The sequence below is a fragment of the Harpia harpyja genome, chromosome 1 (genome assembly GCF_026419915.1).
Source record: "Harpia harpyja isolate bHarHar1 chromosome 1, bHarHar1 primary haplotype, whole genome shotgun sequence".
In the NCBI taxonomy this organism is placed as follows: Eukaryota; Metazoa; Chordata; class Aves; order Accipitriformes; family Accipitridae; genus Harpia; species Harpia harpyja.
In genome coordinates this window covers 52,330,945-52,352,994 of record NC_068940.1, presented here as the reverse complement: position 1 = coordinate 52,352,994, position 22,050 = coordinate 52,330,945, and the positions used below count along the sequence as shown (strand labels likewise).

Genomic DNA, 22,050 nt, shown 5'->3' with positions numbered 1-22,050 from the left:
GTCAGGTCAGAGGGAAACTGCTCTCCACAGTTTCTGCCAACTCTCTGTGGAGAGCAGGAAATTGGTATCATGCAGGAACTACTGCTAATTCCCAGGAAAATCCCTCCAAATGCAGCAAGGAAAAAAGCTTTTGGTGCCTCCAAAGCTTGGCTTGAGGCCAGCCTCATCCTTCTTCTACACTTTATGTGAATTTCTGATAAAACCTGTCTTGGACTGCTCTGCTAGAAGTACCACCTCTTCTCACTGAAGATAGTTCAATGTCACAGAAGGCTTAAGGACAGAAAAGTAATGCCAAGCTAAAATAGCTTGGCTGCACCCCTGCATTCAGATCCTGAAAAAGGATGAAATGATGCTACTCGAAGAGGCTGCTGAATTAGCACTCTTCGATACTACTTCTGTAGTTCTCTGTAGTTCTTGTATCTGGAGAGATTTAAATGATCAAGTGACAGCATTCTAATAAGCTCCGATTAAGAAGAATAAATAAAAGTAGAGGATTAGGTTATTTCTTGTTCTGAAAGTTAGTCTTAGATAGGGATGGAAAGACAGTAGAATTGTGTTTTACTCAGACAAGTATGGGTGGAAAGAAAGTGTAAATATTCATCCCTGATAGCAGTTCAATTCTCTGGTAACACCGATAACAATACAAAAAAGGAGTGTCAATAGCCAAGCCTGGTGTAGGAACAGGACAGAAGCATAACCTGGCATGAGAACTAATCAGTCTACATTGGCATAAACTGGCCATTTTTTTCAGAGCACAAAAGCAAATGTTTATCCACAAGTTTATCTCCAATCAGTTACCGGCCTGACTGATGATTCTATCTGAAAAGCAAATGACTCAAGACCTCCTTTTGTTGCTTTTGCAATTCAGAGCAAACTAGAAAGTTAGTTATGTAGTGTGAGGTTACACAGCAAAAGCTTTAATCTTGGTTGGCACATTTGCATCAACTTCAACTCAGCTGGCACCACTAACAGCCCTAAGCTATAGCACGGGCTTCAGCATGGGCTACAAACCTACATACATGCCTGCCCATGCTGCTGACTTCACTGCCACACTTACCTGTGGCAGGCAGCAGAAGTACACCTTACTGTGCTGTGTTTGTGCCTCCCTTTGTCACAGAAGTAACAGCCCATCTGTAGATCCACAGGGGACGTTTTTCCCTTGTGGTCATTTGCATAGGAAGCAAAACACTGAACATAAGGGAACAGGATTGAGAAGCCTACTTGGGGGCTTGTGCTCCATGTAGTTTCCCTGGGCATGGATAGAGGGAAGTCCTGGAGGTAAGGCCAGCTACCCCGATAGGCTCTTGGATCAGTTCGCATTGGAACAAGGGATATTTACCAACCAAATGGAGGGGTCATGGCTCTGAATCTTTATCAATTGCCTACAAACTTGGACAGCAACAAGATCTCAGGGCAGAAGAACCAATCCAGTCTATTTTCCAAAAGTATCCAAATAATACATTTGCCTATATATGATTTCCTGAAGGAGGCAGGAACACAGGAGCTTTGGTCCTGATTTATAAAGACATGAGAGGTCAAGAAGATCCTTCCCTCCCATCTAAAGCTACCGGCACTTTTTCTAACCAGAAGTTCTGGTTTCTCAGCAAAAAAACACCTGTCAGTCAGGTGCTATTTTAGGTGTATTGATTTGTGATGAATTACAAGGCTGCCCTGTATGTTTGCAGTCAGACACCAAGGTACTGCAACTGTTAGTTTCTGCAATAAATTAGTACATCAGCAGATGGCATTGCAACCCAACAGGTCATTTGCTATGTTCACTGCACACACTTGGAGGCACGTGCTGCATACTGGATTGCTGTGCAGTACACGACAACTTGCAAAATATAGTTACAGCATTTACAGGCATTTCCAAACACTTTGGTTAGATGAGTTCCCCACCAAATCCTGCCTACTGGCATCTGCTGTGAGATGTTTGTTTCAAAAAGAAATTCCAGACACGTTATTATTCTCTTTTTTTAATCCCTCTTCAGGGGATTTCTGCTGCATAGTTATAATGTCTGCACAGAGAGAACTCAGCCTTCATCTTGTACTGGGCTAGCACTAAAAGGAATCATTTTTGCATGTACAGTCCTGTTTCATTGCTGGCCTTCAAAAAAAAAAAAAAAGAAAAAGACAATGTGGTATCTGAAGATTAAAGAAGGAAGGAGTGAATAAAAAGTAATCACATAAAATGTCTCCTATTACTTAAATATAAATATTCAATCTTCTGTCTATAACAATTTACAAGTTCATGCTTCTGAACACTGAATACATAAAAACGAAACAAGTTCTTGATTTTCGTTACAACTTTTTACAAAACACACTTGTGAATATTGAGTCTAATGTTGATAATCTATGGATTCTTTACCTTGAATAACTCTCCTACATGTATGCATATTGTTTAGAGAGACAATATAAACAGTTTGCTCTACATTCTTCCTCAAAAGATGAAAGAGTATGGGTAATTCCTCTTTCTTCTAAAGAGAAGCCGAAGTGGCAATTCCAAATAGATCCCAACAGCAACTGAGTGAACTCTACAAAGGATATTCTGGATCACGCACGTTTTTCTCCTCACTTCCCTCCTATTTCACCCTATTTCTTCAGTCTGGTTTAACTAGTAAAACTGTAATTTATTCTGCACTTAGAGTGGACCAAGGACTCTCCCAGCATCAGGAGGGACTGAGAACCCCAGGTGCCACACGGGTAAGGCAGCTGTGGGGTCACCATGGTAGGAGCCCTCGCAGGCACTGGGACCCCAACACTGGGGCCGAGGGTAGGGAGGGGACCTCTGGATCTGGGCGGCAGAGTCCTGTGCTGTGCAAGCTCTGACCTGCGGGGCAGCTGTTAATTTGGGCTTCCAGGACTACCTTGTGTACCCAGGGAAGCAGCCTAGAATTGACAGCACAAACACAGATGACTTAAATGCAACCTTATCCTTCCACTCTCCTCACCTGCAAATTCTATGGCTATGCCTGCTAGCGGTGAAGCAAAACCCCTCACCCACTTCTCAACTGTGCTCTATGAATACAATCAGTGCACAGGCAAAACCAGCAGGTCCCACCCACCTGAGCAAATACAGTGGCAATCCCTAAGGACCAACAGCTAATGCATCTTTTGGTAAGTAAACTCCCACACCAGGAAGGAGACGGTATGAGCTGGCAAATGGTGCCACTCTGCCAACAGCCTATTTATCCCTGGAAGTGATTTTCGCTCTGCTCAAATGTACACAGTCCAGACATTTAGCAGTGTGAGTGAAATACCAAGGGTTTGAAGCATCTGTTCCTTAGTTAATCTTGTATGTGGCAAAGGATCTGTTAACAATCCTATGGCTTCTGAAAAAGGGCAAGGACAGGCAGATGAATGGGAAATTTTCACACTCAATTGAAAGAAACTCCCTTCTTCATGCCCTGACCTAAACCCTGGTTAGGATATCCCAACCATCAGGGCAAATCCTTGAATAGCAGGCTGGGAGAAAGCAAAGATGACTGCTCCCTCTCCTGCAAAAGCCTTAGAGCATCTGTCCTTCCAGGGTCTGCCCAAGCTGGCTTGTTGTTCACTAGTTGTTCACAGACATAGCCTGACTGCACTGGATGGTTTGACATCCTTCTACTGGCCTCTCAGGCAGCCAATCCCCTTAAAAACATTGTTCCTTTCAAAGGAGTACAAAAACAATGCTCAGTTCATCAGGAATGGGTCCATCAGCAATATAAATCACACAGCCGTGTAATAATACGTAGAACCACATTTGGGTTTGCATTTATTTTGGTTCAGTTTGGATTAGCTGACCTTGAAGATCCAGAGATAGGCTGCAAGGGAGAGAGGCAGGAGGCTATTCCCCAACAAACCCATTGCTGCTGAGCATGCAAGTAGCTCTACGCATCACCACATAGAAGTATAATCCATAGTGCTTGAGGGACCTCCCTGCCCTCCCCCCCCAATAATAAGCAGGCCCCACATGTGAAAATGCTATTGCTTTGGTTGCAAGGAATCTGTAAGCTAGTAATAAGGGATATTTAAATATTGGTTCCAGAATATGAGTATAAACATCCTTTTATTGTACTTATGGGGCTAACAATTTAGGATAGTGCTACAAGCATAAAATAGCATAGTTCAATCAATGTAATGGATTTATGTGAACAAGTCTACAGAATTTTGTGGTAAATCAATTGTTAGGTGCTTTGACAGGAATAGAGGGTAGATGTACCAATGCAACTGTAATCTAAGCAGTGCCTTTACAGGTATGCTTGTTTGTTTAGCTGTTACTATTTCTCACGTTTCCCCATGGCCCATTCTTCTTCCCTCCTCCCAGACTTGGAATATTCTATTAAATCTCTTTAAAAAAACAAGAAAAACCAAACAGGGGAGATGCTTCACAGTTGTGTAACAACTTTCATTTGAAGATACTGAGAACTCAGTATCCTGTGATGACAGTATAACCATATTACTTACAGACGAGAAAACTGAGCAACTGCAAAGGGCAGATCCCTGGTTCTGGTGTAGGACAGTATGATTCTAAGTGGCTACTAGCATACCCCACTGGGAGAGTGCACGTGTATAAAAGGGTAGGGGAAGGAGATGAGCTGGCTTTTTCATCTCAAGTCTAATGGCAGCCTCACACATAAATTCACTTTTTTTTCCAAGAGAATACTCTTTACTGAACACGATTATTCCTTTTTCATTAATTTCTAGGTTGCTCAGTGCCATGCTCAACTTTTCATGTCCTGTTCTGACCCTCATCTACAAAGTTGTGCTCAGCAGAGCACTCACCCATCAGAGAGAATCACTTTATCTCCTACTCAAACACCCACTTGACAGAGGAAGCCTTAAGTGTTCTGTGTTTATTTGCTTCTTGCTGTGACAATATACACCCTGATTTCATCTAAAAATAAAGTAAGATTTGTCAGGCAGCCTAGCTCTGAGCATCACAGGTCTTAAGTTAGACCTTAAAGCTTTGTGATAGCCAGCAGTGTATTAGGATAGCATCTTTAAAACAAAATAAAGCTGGAAGAACAACATAGGACCTAAATTATTTGGAAAATAACATTATAGAATGACCACCCTTCTCTGTCCTCTCTCCTACTCCCTTTCATGCCTTAAAACCTATCTTGGTTTGCTGGCAGTAAGTGCAATTCAGTGAATTTAGGCCTGCATGGGCCTGATCATATACCTAGCATGCAAAACTGTCGTCTTGGATGTTTGTCAAGTGCAGGAATAGTACTATGAAACAAAGAATCAGTAATCTTCTGCTAGAAATACATCTCAAACAAACTCAAACTATACAAACAACTTTAAAAGGACAATGCTGTCATGTTTAGCCTTGCGCTGATTATTTAGCCACCTGAAGCCTTCAAAAGTGGTACTAACTGCTGAGTCAGAATTGCAAAAGCAGTTGTATCCTATCCTGCTGCTGCAGTGGAAAGAGGGAAATCAGGCAGATTACAATGGACAGGGCCATCTTGATCTGAAATCCAGATCACTTTTGCAGTGAGACTACAACGTTACACCTCCAAAGTGAGCAGATGAGAGTAAGATTTGTCACCTGGAAAGTACTTAAAGTTGGATCATCTTATAATAAATATTAATTAAAAAAGACCCATTATTTTCTAAAGTACCAAGCGCTTTTCCATCTCAAAATGTACTGTTCTTTCCCATTCTGTGCAGAGAAGATGGTGCTGCAGTTGGCGGCTTCTGGAAGGAAACAGGACAGTAAATAACCCATCAGGATCCAGCTGATGGGCTTCTGGATAAATGCACACCTGCCTCATTGGAAGTAGGTCCTAGCAACACACTCTGTGCAACCTTCTGATCCCAGCTCATGTATAAAAGCTAAAAGCTCCATCTTCCCTATGACATGACACATGTATTAATTAGATATAAATATGATGTTTCTGATAGAGTCATTGACAGATAGGAACTGAGGTCAGCTGGTATCAACTTCCTAGTGTTATGCCTCCCTCATCTGAAATAGCTCTCCCACTGTGATGTATGACTGCTAAACAGGATTCCTCCTCAAAAAGGTTTTCTTCAAATATTTGTTTCAGACAAACCTACAAAGGTATAGAGCACCTGCAAAACCTCCAGGGATTTCCAAAGGAGTGTTGGACCTCAGGCTTGCAGAACCTTCCTTCTCTTTAAAACAAATCAAAGGAAAAAAAAAAAAAGAAAAAATAAACAACTGTCGGTACACTGTGGACCTTACAATTAACTTAACCAGTAAATTTCTGCTTCCCCCAAGGTGCATCATAATGTGTATTTAATGAAATCCTCCTTTTCCCTATAGCCCTAGCTGTTTTATATCCTATAAATTATGGATGAGCTTCTGTTAGATATGCAATCTTTTAGCTATAAAATAAAGACCGCTAATACAGCACTTAGAACACACCAGGATACCTGCACTTCATCGATATTTAAATGGGATACAATATGCCAGCTGGTCGTTTGCTCTCACTGGCAGTGATGTATGGGGGGGAAATGGACTGAGAGAGCAGAGAAACATCCGCCCATTGCTCTAAGCTCCTCCTATCCCAACTTTGTACAGCCTTTGCTTATTGGTAATGAGAAACAGATGGTGCCATCCATCTCTTTTTATGAGATGGGGAAATAAAATATTCAGCCTTGTATCACTATTTTTAGCATGGGCAAGGGATCCCAAAGAAATTTAAGAGGAAAAAAAGGAAAAAATAGTATCTATAGCTACTACCACACCATAGTACTGCAGTTAAACAATCAATAATATCTTTCAGGGAGATACCATGTGTGTGTGTGTGTTCCTTTATATGAAGATCAATAGATTTTGCTCCAGTCAAGCAGGTCTCATGCAGTTCATCTCTTGGCACTGTGGTGTTCCCAGCTTACACAGCTCAAGTTCTCTGCATACAGCATTTACCTCATGCTACAAAGAGGCAGTTTAACTTATTTAATGATGATTTCAAAGCAAGTGATTTTGTATGAGCAGGGAGGTAATGCAGGGCTTCCAGAGCCCACTGGAAGTTTCTGGCTGGTATGGATGAGCTGCAAACAGCTTCCATTAAAAGAAAAATTGCTTGGTAGGTATAACCACACAGTTATATCCGGGATTACTGCAGCTCTTCCCCACGCTGTAAGCAAGTTACTTTGGTAATAAAATGTAATGCAATAATATACATGGGTTTCTAAAGGCCAGTGTTATAGTATGCAACTGCCCTAAGTAACTGTATGTTACTAGCTTTATTGTGCTAGTGAAACCACATGTATTATCTTCTACACAGAACACAAATAAAAATATTTGCTTTAAGATAAATTTCCAGTTTTAAATTATGAAATCCTAACTGCCTTAAGATTTGCTGTTCATACCTCCCTTTCCTCTGCATGTCTGTCTTTCCGTTAATCATGTTTCTTCTTCCCTGTTATTTACTCTATCCTGCTCCTGCTTGCTTCAAGTACTAATTTGTTTGCCAGGTAACAAAACAAAGAAAATCTTAAACAGAGAAAGCTCTACTTAAATAATCCTTATTGGGAAACGGGTTCATGTACATAACTCTAATGCAGTAATAGTCAACTTGGGTAGTTTTGATAGAAAAAAATGCACACTTTATTTTTGCTTCCCTTAGGGTTGTTGTGGCCACATAGTCTGTCTACAAAAACCTTGGTTACACTAGGAACACCTGACCTAATAAATCTGTTGCAAGAGCCCCCTTGTTAGCTGTGGCATGTACTAATACAAAAGAGATTTTATCGCTACAGGCAGATCTCTACTCAAACTAAGCCAATGCACACAGCTCAATGGTAGGATGTATACAGAAATCAAGAGTTTGTGGGTTTTTTTGGTCAACATAATGTCATCAGTTAGGAAATTAGAAAACTTCACTTATTGCAGTAGAGTCCATGAAGATTTGCTGTTACGGGCTTGGACTCAAGAGTTCCAAAATCTGCCTGGGAGGGAGTAAGGAGCTTTGCCTGGAAAAGGCATATGGCCATAGGGCCTCTCTGTCAGTTTCTGTAGAAGCTAAGTTTTGTTTTGAAAAGAAAAAAAATACTGCAATTCTGTTGGCAGAAAAGGTAACTTTCTCAAATGATATACAGAGGAGAAACTGATGCAGTTTAGTCCTGCAAATCTGCTGACAGATACATGCTTACCATTTGTAGCTGAATGAAAGCAAAGTTGAATGGAAAGCAAGCTCAGGAAAAGGAATTTGGCTTCCTCCACTGCTGTTGATGACAATCAAGCAGGCTGTAACTGCTCTATGTTTGCTCTGCACAAATTGCCTTTCAGCGTGCTTTCCAGTAGACGCTCTGTTAGAGGGGCCTTCTATGACTTTATTTCTGCTAGCCTAATAGGCTAACATAACTGCAACTATATTAGCTATGGGAGCAACTGGAGCTATGCTACCTTTCCAAGGGTGTCTGGTTACACTAAGAAAATTCTCCTCTATTCAAAGCAAAGTGAAAATAAACACATGTGCACTTCAAAGGACAAAGGAAAACAATAAAACAACCCTAGCAAAGCAAAAGGCAGAAACTGAATTTATGGGAGGGGTGAGAGAATCCAGCCCAGATGGCCAAATTAATTTGTGTTCCTTAATGCACTGTGGGAAGACAACTGGACCAAATGGTGGCAAATGCGGTGAAAGACCCTGTAAAGAGGTAGAAAGTCCTTATAAAGCACTGTACACATTTGGATCTCTAGTACTGACTGATGGCTGCAGAAGTTTTGAAGCTGTTTGTTGCGGCTTTTCTCACCTCAGCGTGATGTTTCTGCTACTCCAGTACTTTCCACAAAGTCTACTATTTCTCAAACCAATGAGCCCCCCTCTGGCAAAAAAATTGGGACTCAAACTTGTTACTTCAGAACAGAATTTCAAAATGTGTTGAGTTCAAGCTTAACTCTCCAAGTGCAGAACAACAACAGGCTTCTGATGTAATAACTGAGGAGTTGAACATCATGTTAACCCAGGTCCCGTCCTTAAACTCTACAAAGCAAACTCAGCTGAGTCAGACACAAAATTATCTCTCTCTCTCCTGGCTTTTATGTTGCACAAGCAAGTTGCCTAGGAGCTACAGAGTAAAGCGCTTAAACACGCTCACACTGACTTGTGATCACTTGGTTAACAAGACGAGCTTAAAGGCATTACTCCTTCAATTTGGAAATAGGTGGGGGATGAGAATGTGAGTCTGTATCTCAGCAATTCTGGCCCACAGTCTTATATTCTGGCATAAATCTATTTTCACTGGCAGTGTAAGCTAGAAAACTTAGCAGGGAACTAAGGCACAGCACATGTTCAGTTCTGATGGTTCTGCTCAGTGGGGGAGAGGTGGTTACTGGCACAGTAGCAGGACACTTGTGAGCAGCAGCTGAAACCACTGTATGAAAATGCACTGGAATTCACCTGTCAGTGTCCTCCCTCTCCAATTGTGAAACAGCCTATCCATACCTATAGTTTATTTTCACTACTTTTCCCTTGCTGCTCTTCCTAAAATGTTACTAATGCAGCTTGGCAGATTTTCTTCAGCTTTATAGCACTCACCAATACAACACAATGTCTGTGATATACTTCCATGGCCCATGATATGCTAGGAAATCATGCAACTGAGAGACAGTTTGTCCAGACACAGGTTTAATGCTTGTTCTCTGCAAGTCTCTACATACCATTCCAGACAGTTAAGTATACTTATCCATGATTTCAATCTTCCAGTTCTGAGCAGCAGAAAACATCAATAGTTGTGCTAAGTCACTCACCCACAATGTGTAGGACCCCCTGCGGCTCCCCGGAAAAGTCAGCATACTCTGATCTGAGACAGCAACAGACGCCAGGCCGCTGCTCCTGGATGGTGGCCATTCAAAGTCAGCCTCGGCCTGCTCAGTTTTGCTTTTCTGCTTCTTTATAATCTGTAAGGTAGGGGGACAGGAGGTGGGAGGGGAGAAAAAAAGGGTGCTTGGAAAATACTGCCTGAGCCGTACAGAAAAAAACTACGTTAACCCTGTCTCAAGGCAAACTGCCTAGGAAGAACATTTGAGTTTCCCTTTGCTTTAGCTCCAATTCATGCAAGGATGATTCTGACAACTTGCATGCATTTCTTCTCATCTGAAGTCATACTGCTTGCAAGCACATAAGCATCGATAAAATAAATCATAATCAATGCCTGTAGGAATATCAGAGATGAATTAAATAAACACGGAAACATGTTCCTACAGTAACACTTTAAACATTAGCAGCATCTAAGAATCAAGTATTTTCTCAGACAAGAATTTTTGCAAAGAAACATAAAAAACTAGATATGAGGGGAATTGCAAAGGCTCCCATGACATCTAGCCATGTTTTTACTGAAAACAAAGAGGTCTTAGGTGTATAGGCACTATCTTTGTTTTTGAAAATCTACACTGTCTTAAGGGTGAGAGAAGATCATACGGACTACCTCTCTTCCCATACTGACAGATGATATCCTGCTACACTTCATTGCCACAACTTTTCTGACTCCAATTTAAAGTATCTACAGAATATTATTCTATGGCATAAAAGATCTTGTTAGGCAGCTTTTGACAAAAGTGGTAGCAATTCAAGCTTGGCTGAGATAGGCTCTTGACTATCAAAGACCCGATAAGCAGAATTAATCTTCTAACATCCCTATTAAAAAAGAAGGCAGATTATTTTCCATTGAGCTGCTGCTCTTCTAGCTTTTCTTGATAGCCTTATAAACAACATGTTCCTCTTCTGGTGTGCGATCCATACATTGTTAAATGCCACATCCCATACAGAGATGTGGCAATTAGCTTAGTTCACATGGAGGGAGACTAACTTAGCAGAGAGGTTACTTTACTGATCATGGGAGCTCAGCAGCACTCTGTTCATGCTCGTCTTGCCTTGCTCCAAACTGTCCAGGCAAACTCAGGGGGTATTTATTCCCACGAGCCTTCCATTTCTGTGCTGTGGCAGTGGCAACTGTGAGCTTTGCAGGGAGAAGAATGAGCCTTCCGGAAAAAGCCACACAAATCAGACACACAAGAGGGTTCTGTGATTTTCTGGGTGTCTCTCTCTCAGCATCATCAACAGAATTCTATTTTAATAATCAATGTTTTCTTTGTACATGTTGCAAATGCAGAGTTCAGTAGAGGGTATGGTCAAGAGCCGCACTTCTCTAAGTTGGAAAACTTTGTGCCTTTTGGGAAGTGAAGTACAGATGTAAAATTCCATCGAGCAGGGGCCTCCTCTTCCAAACAACGAAATCACAGACCTGAGGGAGTGGTACCTCTCAGCTCTGAGGGTGTAGGCCATCAGTTTAGGCACTGGATTAAGCTTAGTTATAAATTGATCTCTCTGTCAGATGTAGCCGACTAAGCCTATACTGTGATAGTTGAAGTTGCAACTTGCAATTTACTCTACTTTCTACATTGGTGTCATCCTTTTTGCTGTCAGCAGAGTTAAAGCTCACCAGACTAAAAAACTGTGTTTTGGCTATTAAATTAGCTAAGGAAAAAAAATGCATGCCATACCTTCTGCACAATTGTTGTGGCCAGCTCTTCTATGAGGTCCTCCTTGTGTTCCTGCAAGTAACAAGCCTCATTCTGCTTGTCCTGCGTGAAAATGGATACCTGTAGTTGCTAAAATCACAAAACCCCAGCCTTTCCACAGAAATGGCATAGATCAGGAAATGGGTAATATGCCCTATTGGCACTGTGGGAAGAAATTACAGGTACTTACATTGCATGCCACCTTCTGAAATGCAACATGCGTCTTGGATACAAGTTCATAAAACCCACACCCAACTCTTCAGGTATGGCATGAGATAGTCACTACTTCTTTATGTTTTCTTTTGTATTTACTTGTTTTGCACCACTACCCAAATTAAAAGAAACATAATTGTCCTATTTAAATTAATACATTTGTTTTGGAAAATGTTACCAGGCTGTCACTGTAGGTCTCTGCCTTAGAAATAGCTTCTTCCACTGCTTCCTCTGCAACCCGTAAGGCCACAGCAAGGGTATCCATCATGCTGTGTCCTAGGTGAAGAATAAGATAAACGCACCATGTTCTTTATATATGTACATTTTGCATAATGAGCTCCAAAATTCAGACCCATATTCTGGACATATATTCAAACCTTAGGTTCTTCATGACAAAGTTCATTTCCTCAATCCATAATTATGCACAATAAAACAAACACCTTAAGACAGAGAAATTTGTCTCAATCTCTGTGTTACTTCTTACACGTAAATATAAAATACAATAAAACACAGTATTTTTACGTTGCTTATTTTAGAATCCAGCAAAATAGTTAGGAGGAAATCATAGGGAGAAAATTTGTAAGCTTCCTATAAACACCAACAGAATATAAGAAAGAGAATGAAAAAGATACATGAGCATAGGAAAGGAAATGGGAGAGAAGTAACAAAACCTGAACATTAAGAAAATCACACTAGAATAAGCATGTATTAGTTGTAACACTTAAGCAAGATTTCCCAGCACAGTACACAAAGGATTTTAGTATCTTGCTAAATGTTTCAGCTAAAAGATTGTTGGATCTGTGAACAAGACTTACCAGCACTCTAGGCTATTTGTCCAGTAATTCAAAGTGTAAGGACTGTGTTTTAATCAAACGAGTTTTTAGCAGCATACCTTCTGTCTGTTGGTAGAATGTAGAGTCACTGCCACAAATGCTTCCTTCATTTTCAAAGCTTCCTTCAAAAAAACCTCCTTCTGCTCAAAAAAGACAGTACCATGTGTTACTCATTAACAGCAGAGACATTATTAGATAAGAATATTCACTCAAGACACAGCGGCACCACACACACGGATAACCGGAAAATTCCTCCTACCTTTTGTATAAAACATAACTCCAGCAGCTTTTGTACAAAACTTGACTGCTTTTATACAAAAGACCTCTCATTCATTTTGGATGGAGAAAACTATTTGTATAGTAAAAGAGAGAGAGAGAGGAAGAAGCTACTAGGTATAAAACTTACATGGTAGAAGTTAAGTACAGGGAATTTGCCTTTAATATGACATTTGGTGTTGAAAGAGAGTCTACATTTTAAAGGGCAATGCTGTATAAATAAGCCAAAACCCAGACATGTATACTAGTATTTATCTTCAGAGGGAACAAAAGGTTTACCTAACAGTCACATGGAGAGTAGAAGAAAGTTAGCAATGACATTTAGACTCAAAGGCCTTCCTTAGAAAGGTCTCACAGAGAGTGCACATGTCACTGCAACTCATCATTGCATTGTTCACACTTCCATTCAAGGACAAATTCAGTGAGACTATGGCTTAAGTAAAGGCAAGACATAGCATTAAAGTTCTGAAGGATCCATCCCCACAGTTTTTAATTCCACTGTCCCACTTCTGCCCTCACTGCCACAGATTTTCTTGTCTTCGTACATATTTGTTCTCAACTGTTAAGGAATCTTCTCTAGGAAAATTAATTTGATACAGAGAAAGCAAAAAGACTAATAAATCAGAATTTAATGCATAGGTCACTTCTCCCTAGAAGCTTTTATGCCAATTTTCCTAGGAAACACCTAAAATTTTCACTCAGGACTAGAGAGTCCACTTACCATCCTATATAATTTCGGAAAAGACAAAGTAAAGAGTATAGAAAAATTACAGTCTGTACAAATTTCAGAAGAATTACATTAGGAAAGTATCTGGTCCAACAATCCAATGAAAACATTCAGCTAGCTGCGTTTTGAGTAATTTGCTAAAGTTACCAGTATGACACCAAATGTCACTTCTTCTAACCCATTTTATATCTCCAATTACTCTTCTTATGGGGTGATACATTGTAACACCATAGTTAAGGGAGAATTGTGTCTCTTCATTTGAAAGGGTGATGCCAATACTTAATTGGCATCTTTTAACCATTTACAAACATCAATACAAAAGTAAGGTGCGGCCAGTTTCAGACCGTTAAGCATGCAAAACTCTAAGTGAGGACAATCTAAGTTTTGGTCAACTTAGATACTGAACGTATCCCATGTTAACCAAATTTTGCTTCTAATACCACGGAAATGTGCTCTAAGGCTAAATGTTGAATGCAAAATTATTTTTTCATTCATTGACTACTCAGAACTGTGATAAATTGGAACACGGGCTAGAATACAAATTGCAATTTACTTTACAGACTGAAGATAACAGTTCTTCTGTATCAGTGGCATAATTAAGTTTTAACATTCTTTGAATTCTTAAACAGCTCTCTAGACACTTCACCTCTTTTTTCTCTCCCACTGAGGTATTTCTTTTATAAAAAAAAAAAAAAGCCTTAAAAAAAAATCTCTTTTGAAATAATCTCAGAATTTCCATTGTCTCAGCTTGTGTGTTAAAGTAGATAAGCTACTAAGAAATCAACACATCTGTTCTTACCTACTACATCAGGACAAACTCCGGTCTCCAGTCTATGCTTCTTGTATAAGTTCTTCAGGACTTTGGCACTTCCAAAACACTTAAAGCGGCTTTTGACATTATTATAGTACCAATCCAGAGACTGGGTCCTTAGGAGCCTAAAACAGAAAAATAAACTATGTATTTGGAATGATTCTACAACAAATAAGAGTAAACAGTTTACCATCTTTTTATATAAAAAAGGATCTTTTAGGCCTCAGAGCCTAAACATATTAATTTCTAAATACTTCTTTACTGTTTGTACTTTGCAAGTGCCTGGTATACTGAGGCAAAAAAAAAAAAAAAAAGGTAACTCATGAGCAAATATTTGTTTCACATTACCGAAGGTTTTATTTGGCTTTGCTACTATCAGTAGAGGTGCTCTCCCCTTTTACATTATAATGCCAACACTACAGCCTTTTGAAAAATACAAACAAGCCTTGGAACAGCACAGGAAGGTTTTAAAAATAACCTTTATTTATGCAGATTTACAGGTAATGTAAGAACATTAGCCTATTAATGCACTGCAAAAAATAACATTTTCATAAAAATATATCACTGCTGTTATTTGGGGAAACCAATAGAGTAGACAAAGCCTAATTAGAGGACCTCAAAGCAGAACGAGCAAAGAACGGTAGGCAGTCAACCTTTTGGGGGGGGAAGGACTCACGACTGCAGTTTGTAAGCATCACTGACGTCAGTAATTCATCCTAACGCATTTGCCCCCAGAGCTCATATACTTTCATAAAGCCACGAGATACTCTGTATGAGCATGCTCTGAGTATGTATGAGAAGCTCTGTATTCTTTTCCATGTGGCAATGGGTTTGTGCTTCATCTGCTACTTCAGCAGCAGGTAGAGAGAACCTGCACCACATTCCCAGGCAACACAGCCACAGGTTACTGCAGGGTAACCCACAGCGGACCTGTATGTTTCCTACCGAGAGTGTCCCTGAAGAGAGGGATCCTGGGCTTCCACCTATAAATTAAAGCTGACTTACCCAAAAGCCTCCAGAAAGGAGCATTAAGTCCGAGCCAGTGAATATGAACTAATTCTGAGTGTTTGCTTCCCCGTTTGAGCCCATTTATTCCTCTGCACGTTGCCACAGTAGTTTATTTTTAATTAATTTACTGCACTTGCATTGCAGGAACCAACATATTTTTATAGGACATGAAAACATCTCATACAAAACAGTATTTAGTCCAGGCTGCGAAGGTAATTTCCCTTTTGTAATAATTACAAAAATCGGGGCCTTGGAACTAGAAGTCCTATGGAGCTTGTTACATAACTAAGTAAAGAGATGATTCTGAACACTGAGATTTTAGAGAACAAAAGGCTAAGGTTAGTGTCCAGTGTCAATATATGAACCCTTAAAGAAATGATGTTACTATCAGGAGTGCTGTACTGTCAGCACTTCCAGACTTGAACACATTCAGATGATTTAATTCTGTTTTTTAAACCTGGGGTCGTGGATGAAAAACAAAATAAAATGAAAGCCCCACTGTAACCTTTAGCTTTTCCTTCAGGGACTCTGGATTTTTCTTTGTAAAGTGCAAAGCAAGTAAGAATCCCCAATTTTTAACACACACCATTTCAGAAGCAAATAAAATCTCACTTATTGAAAGACTAGCAATGTGGTTCTTACTTGGCACTGAACTTCGGGAGATACTCGATAACAAACAAATAAGCTGAGCCTGGGGTTTCAACTAAATGCTTCCAGTCGGGCTCTGGATTTTTTGAGTTTTGGTATACTGCTAAAAAGGAATATCCACTTCACGAAAACCAGACCATCATGATATAGGCCACTTCTCTGTCACCACGGGAAAGTGTTTAGTAGCAAACACCAGCAGTGGGAAATTAAAAATAAAAATCAATGAAGCCTATCGTATTCAAACTGTGAACTCTTAAAGTTACACTAGCTGCTCTACTGAAGACAACTGAAGAAAAAGCACGTTATGGAACAGAGGCATATTTTTTCTGTATGCTCTGTCAGCAAGTAGATGCAGGAGAGATGTTTACAGATAACGTAAGAATATTAGCCCTTTACTATCTATTTGCACAGTAATACCCCAAGCCTAACTATTGTTCCCAGGAGGCTGATGAGTTCCAATATTCACCATTCTGCAAATACCACTAACATGTGACAAGGGCAAAAATCCTTTTTTTTTTTTTTTTCTGGAAAATGTCCTTACACGCTGTGCACAGATGACTGACATCTGATGAAGCACAAGAGGCTGGTGATAGAGCACAAGCAATGGGAAGCATGCCTAGGTCTGTCTGTGAAGTACAGGATTTCTGAATTCCTATAATGCTGCCACCAAGAAATTGTTATGATGCCTGTCCAAGTCCTGACCTACCGACCACAGCTTGGCTGCTGGCACAGTAATGAATCTGTGAACAGAGGCAAATTTCTCTCCCAAACCTCCAATTCTTTGGCGTTTTGAGAGCCTGCCTTCTTTGTGGGCACGAACCATTTGCTCTCATGGAAACTGCGAAAGAAAGGAACAAACACAATGTCTTCTGCTTGCTGAATTTGATTCAGTTCTAGCCATTGAGTTTCTACAGGTGCTGGGATTGTAAGATTTCAGTCAGTAGCATGGAGTCACAATCATTATGATGGATAAAACTAACTCTGCACGACTGGATTGGAAGCGGCTTAGCAGGAGGTATGGGCCAGGAAGGATACTCTTCTGCCCAGCAAACATAGTGCTCTCCACACCATCCACAAAATAGTATCACAGCACTATCACTGCTGGCAGACTCACAGCACTGTGAGTCCTCAAACACATTGCTTTAGGGCTTTCGAGATTCCTGCTAACTACCTTAGCACATTTACTGAGCAACCTCAGCTCTACTAGCTCAAAACGCTAAACTTGTCATCTTCTTGGAAACCAAGCAGACCCAGTTCTTAATATTCAGACTGAGTGACAAGGTACCAAAGCAGAAAGTCACCTATCTCATTGTACACACTGTATGAGTTAAGATAGTCAGTTATCAATGCCGACTTGGCAAAACGAGAGATGGGACCCATTGCAGGCTGCTTCCCCACCTTTTTCCCCATGTTACTATGTTTTTCTGGGTCTGGTCAATACTGTTTCTATAAAAACAGAAATCTAACAGCACTGATTTCTTAATGAGGTTAGAGTGCTTTGCAGATAACACAATTTTAGAGACAGGCCTTGTATTTGTAATGATGACATTTTCCGTATGTGAACTTTGGAAGAGTCAAAAGGATAGGAGAGTATACCTCTCAAAGCAACAATGAAAGAAGAGATGCTTGCCTCTTTGTATTAGTTAATCTGGTGTAAACACAAGGATTGGGATTTTTTTAGAAATTTCCTCATTGCTGCAGGATTAACACTTTGTGAGTAATCTAATCATCTCATGCTTCTCTCCTATGTATTGGAGAGCTACCAAAACCTCCAAATCTATGCCTCTGTCCTGCACACATTTTATAGCAGATTACAATGCCTCCTCTAAAGCTTTTCAGCCTCTTAACTTTCAAATAAGTCACAATGTCCCTGCTGATTCCTCCTGGGGAGAAAGGATTTGGAGAAGAGAGTAGTTCTCTTATAGATACTAAAATAAAGGACCCACTCAAAAGAAATAAGAGCATTTTCATCTTATTTCAAAATCCTTTCATGTTGACCTGTATTTTAAAGCTGTATTCTGCAAAAGCGGTCCGCGAGTCCAGAATAATGAAAGACTATGACAGCACTAGCACTAAATTGTTAAAATGAAACACTTCCCTTATTACCTCTAATAGAAAGTGTGCAAGTTCTCTCCATGAAATTAAAGTTCACACTTAAAGGATATTAGTTGTATGCATTTTAAAGGAACAGGAATGGTTGCAGCCATTTCTCTCTCTTTCTCTGCTGTAAAGACTGCTGTGTCTTTATTGCCAAACAGCCTTAAACGCTAAGGATGTTATTCATGTTATATAGTATTGCCATGGAGTTAGGTTGCATTTTGATGTGCTTTTGATAGAGGGGAATACTGTGATTTTAAAATTCTGCCTTGCTAGAAAGTGTGAAATCTAGGCAGACACTTTTGGTTTAATAACATTAAAACTTAACCACTATTATAAAGACCCTGTCTTTTTTTCAGTGCAGCACTGTGTTTGCCTTAATCAAGTAGCACTATAAGAGCAATAGATAAGCCCATTAAAATCTTTACAAGTGGTTTTCAGTACACTTCTCACCTGTAGCACCCAAATACTCAATTTTTAGCCTTCTCCTGAGAAAAAAAAAGTACACCAGCTGTGCTGAGCAGTGGGGATGTGAACCATCTCTCTCATTATTAGCGATGATCACAAGATGATCACATGAAAGATGCCACTCACGCATGATGACAAGCATTCACTACTCAATACCGAGAAGATTGTTTAGTGACTGATTTACCACTTAAATTTTTTTTTTTTCCTAAAAAGTTGTGAGGTTTTACTTGGTCTAAAGGCAATATGAAGCTTCTGCTATAAATTTTCTCTAAACTTATTATTTAAAGCTGAGCCTCTTGAGGCCGATTCCTCTCCCCTCGTCCATAACCTTTGCCTTCTTTCTACCAGAATGATGGGAATCATGCTGTAGGCTAAATGACACTATCTATCCCCTCCCTGCAGTCCCACTGATTCTGTTGATGGTCCACAACTTGTTAAGATGTTGGAAATCTGACTTTATGACCCTTGGGTATATAATGACAGCATAATAATCACAGACTAATATCTTTAAATATAATTTTTACACTTCCGTTTGACAGGAAAAGGTGCTCCTTCAAATACTTGTTTATTCTTTTTAAATGTGTTAAACTCATTACCACCGCCCCCCACACCCCCCAATTAGTCCAGCACTACCCCTGCATTTACTAGTAGCAGACTTACGGGTTGGTTGCAATTTTCATTATAAACTCCATTTTTCAGGGTTTTATAACTTAGTTGTGAGATGTTCCCCATGGTTCTTACTTTGTAAAACAGGAAATAATAAAAAGGATCTAGTAGCAGACCCATAAAGTAACCTTCATCACAAAAAAGTCTTCATTAAACAGCTGCTTAATATTCTTGAATGGGCATCAGCACTACTCAGCCCTGAAATGCAGACATTCAGCAGCAATTTCTCAGACAACTGATCATCAGCTCACAACCAATCAAGCTCACTAGAAATCAGATAAAACAGTTGCTGAAAATAACTTTTATCTAGGGAAAAAAAGAAGAAGAAAAAGCTTTAAAAATTTTTACCCTGTGCTTCTCCTGCCTTGTCCATGCCCTAGTGTAACATCCAGCCTCAGGTCACTCGAGATCTGCATTCAGCAATTGGCTAAATTCACTCTGGAAAGAAGCTGCTTTACAATTCTTGGACGTTTTTACTTTTGTGGATGTGACAATTTTTTTAAATTAAGTAATGAAAATTTTAAAAGCCCAACAAACCCACCTCTGAAATACAGGACTATCCACAGATCAGAACTGCTGCTCTGTGGGAGACTCCAAAACGCGACACAATCACATCAAACTGAAGAAATAGAAGTGTAAATTTTCAGTGGAAAAGCAACATCAATGTTTAGGTTTCACTCTTTCAAAGCAGTCCCAAGGCTCCTTGAACTGCCCAGAGGCTCAGCCATGAGTAAAGAGATGGAGGGGTTGGGAGCCACGAGAAGACTGCCTGCTGAGCTATGCCAGAGCTGGGACACTGGTGGACAGGACCCCTCCAAAGCAGACCTGCTTACCCACACTGCTGGGCTGGAGGCAGAGGCATGCTGCAGTTAAATATTCTTGTCTTTAACCATGATGTTCCCCCACAGGCAGGCAACCGGTGCTGTAGGACTGACATCCTTGAAGCCCTGTCCCTCCTGGGGAGCTGCATGTCCATCACCCTCTGGCTGCACTGGTGCCGTGTTATGCATCAGTGGTGGGAAACTCCAGCTAATCCAGATTACGCCATGTCTCAGGCACACTGGCTGTCATGGGCCCCCGACATGGGCTCTCTCCCCGTACTGGCCTCACACAGGATACGAAGTTCAAGGCACTTGTTTCCATTTCCCAGGCACTAAGTGGCCTCAGCCTGGTGCCCAGAGAAACAATTAAGATTCAGCCTGTCACTTCTTATTTACTAGTTTTAGAGTAAAATTGCTTCAGACTCAACATCCTGAAATATTCTTTCTCTGCCAATAGCAGTATTTGCTTTTTCCCTTGGGCTGATGTTTTAGAGCTTGTAATGTACTGCTCTTTATAAATTGTTGAATTAAAGTATTTCAGTTCCTTTCAGTTTCAGTGAAATCAAACATACTTCTAGGTTCAAGAATGCAACTTCACCTTCATCCCCTTCAGGATGAATCATTACTATAGCACACAAACACCGCACACGTGAATATCCTGCCAACGCTCAGTTGCCTAAAAATCAGACTTCAAAAAAAAATATCTCTATTGAGAAAGTTCAGCCCCCTGAAGCCCTGAACAGGAACTTTGGCCAAGCTCCTGTCATTCCAAGAGGGGACTTTTATCTCCCTGATTGTTTTGCCTATATCGCCTCCCTGTGAAAGGCAGTTGTTCACCCCTCAAGAACAACAGCTCCTAATCATTTAGCCCAGCAGGCCACTGTTAACTCTTTGTGACACTTCCTTCCCAAGCTTTAAGTTGAAATCCTATTTATTTTTTTCTTAAAGGCATTCTGCAGATCACCCATTACTTAAGAAGTGCTGCTCCGGAAAATTTCTTCCTCCAATTATCCACAGCAGAGGGGTGCACCCGGATTACACTGCGACACATGAAAGCACGGCACACTGACCCATGGGGGTATGTCACAGGAAAGGCTACAGCAGTGCACGATGAATACTATGCTCAGCGGTCAGCAAAATCCAAGTAACAGCAGAGGAGAGACTGTCTCAAGCCTAAGCATCTACCCCAGAATGAACATGGTCCAATGCAGTGAAAACACCACCTCTCTTTCCCACAAGTGGAACAAACTGTCCATGTCCCTCAGAGTGAAATCATGAGTTTCCTGTGCCAGCAGAAATGAACCCAGCCCGGTAATTGCACTGCAGTCTACAGTACGTTAATTACTCCGAGAGCTCAACCAACAGCATCGTACTATAGAAGGCATTTCCTAAAAATACGCATACTCCCAACCATTCACTGAAAGATTTGCTGCCCCAGTTTGGGCTTTTAAATTCCAACATGGAGCAACATACAAGAAATAATACATTAAGGTCAGCACAAAGGAAAAAAAGATTTTTTTTTTTACAAAAGACAGCCATATGTGCAACCCTCAAATTTGCTTACTCTGCCTCCTTTACCTTTGAAATCAGCAGTCAAGAAGTCACATGTGGGAGGGAGACAGAGTAGGTTTTATACAGAAAACCTAGATACACTTTCTGAATGGCAGAAAGATCAAAACTTGTAACAAGTTCACCTGATCCTGATTATTGAGGGAAGTACTAAAGCATGTACCACCTGAGCCCTTTAAACCAAGCCTCAGTGACTTTCTAAAGGGAGATGCCAAGGATTGCTTACTGCAGCATGAGCCAAAGCACAGGAATCGCTGCATTATGCAGCAGGCCACAGTAAGTGATTGCTGGCTCATAAAAATAAGATCACAAGCTATACTACTTAAGTAAAAGGTTCACCTAGCCCTTTACTCTGTCTCAGGCCATTGGCAGATGCTAGGGAAGAGATGACAGGAAAGATCCAAGTGTGGAGTGACCCTGCCTTTGGC

At 40.5% G+C, this 22,050-nt stretch overlaps 1 protein-coding gene across 8 annotated transcripts in view; it reads right to left on the bottom strand.

The window, feature by feature from the left end:
* The window catches only part of MYRIP (myosin VIIA and Rab interacting protein), a 234,676-nt gene that overhangs the window by 40,454 nt on the left and 172,172 nt on the right, over positions 1-22,050 (bottom strand). For 7 of the 8 annotated variants that reach the window (XR_008236226.1, XR_008236228.1, XM_052794150.1 and 4 more), the window contains 5 exons: positions 14,334-14,470; positions 12,591-12,671; positions 11,877-11,974; positions 11,468-11,548; positions 9,716-9,865 (listed from right to left, as the gene is read on the bottom strand). Coding sequence is in view for 6 of the 8 variants with exons in the window: in XM_052794150.1 (XP_052650110.1) it covers positions 9,716-9,865; positions 11,468-11,548; positions 11,877-11,974; positions 12,591-12,671; positions 14,334-14,470 (547 nt within the window). In the remaining 2 variants the exon portion in view is untranslated. Of the gene's footprint in view, positions 1-9,715; positions 9,866-11,467; positions 11,549-11,876; positions 11,975-12,590; positions 12,672-14,333; positions 14,471-20,065; positions 20,127-22,050 lie in introns of those variants that run through there. The other variant, XM_052794182.1, reaches the window with a different exon arrangement.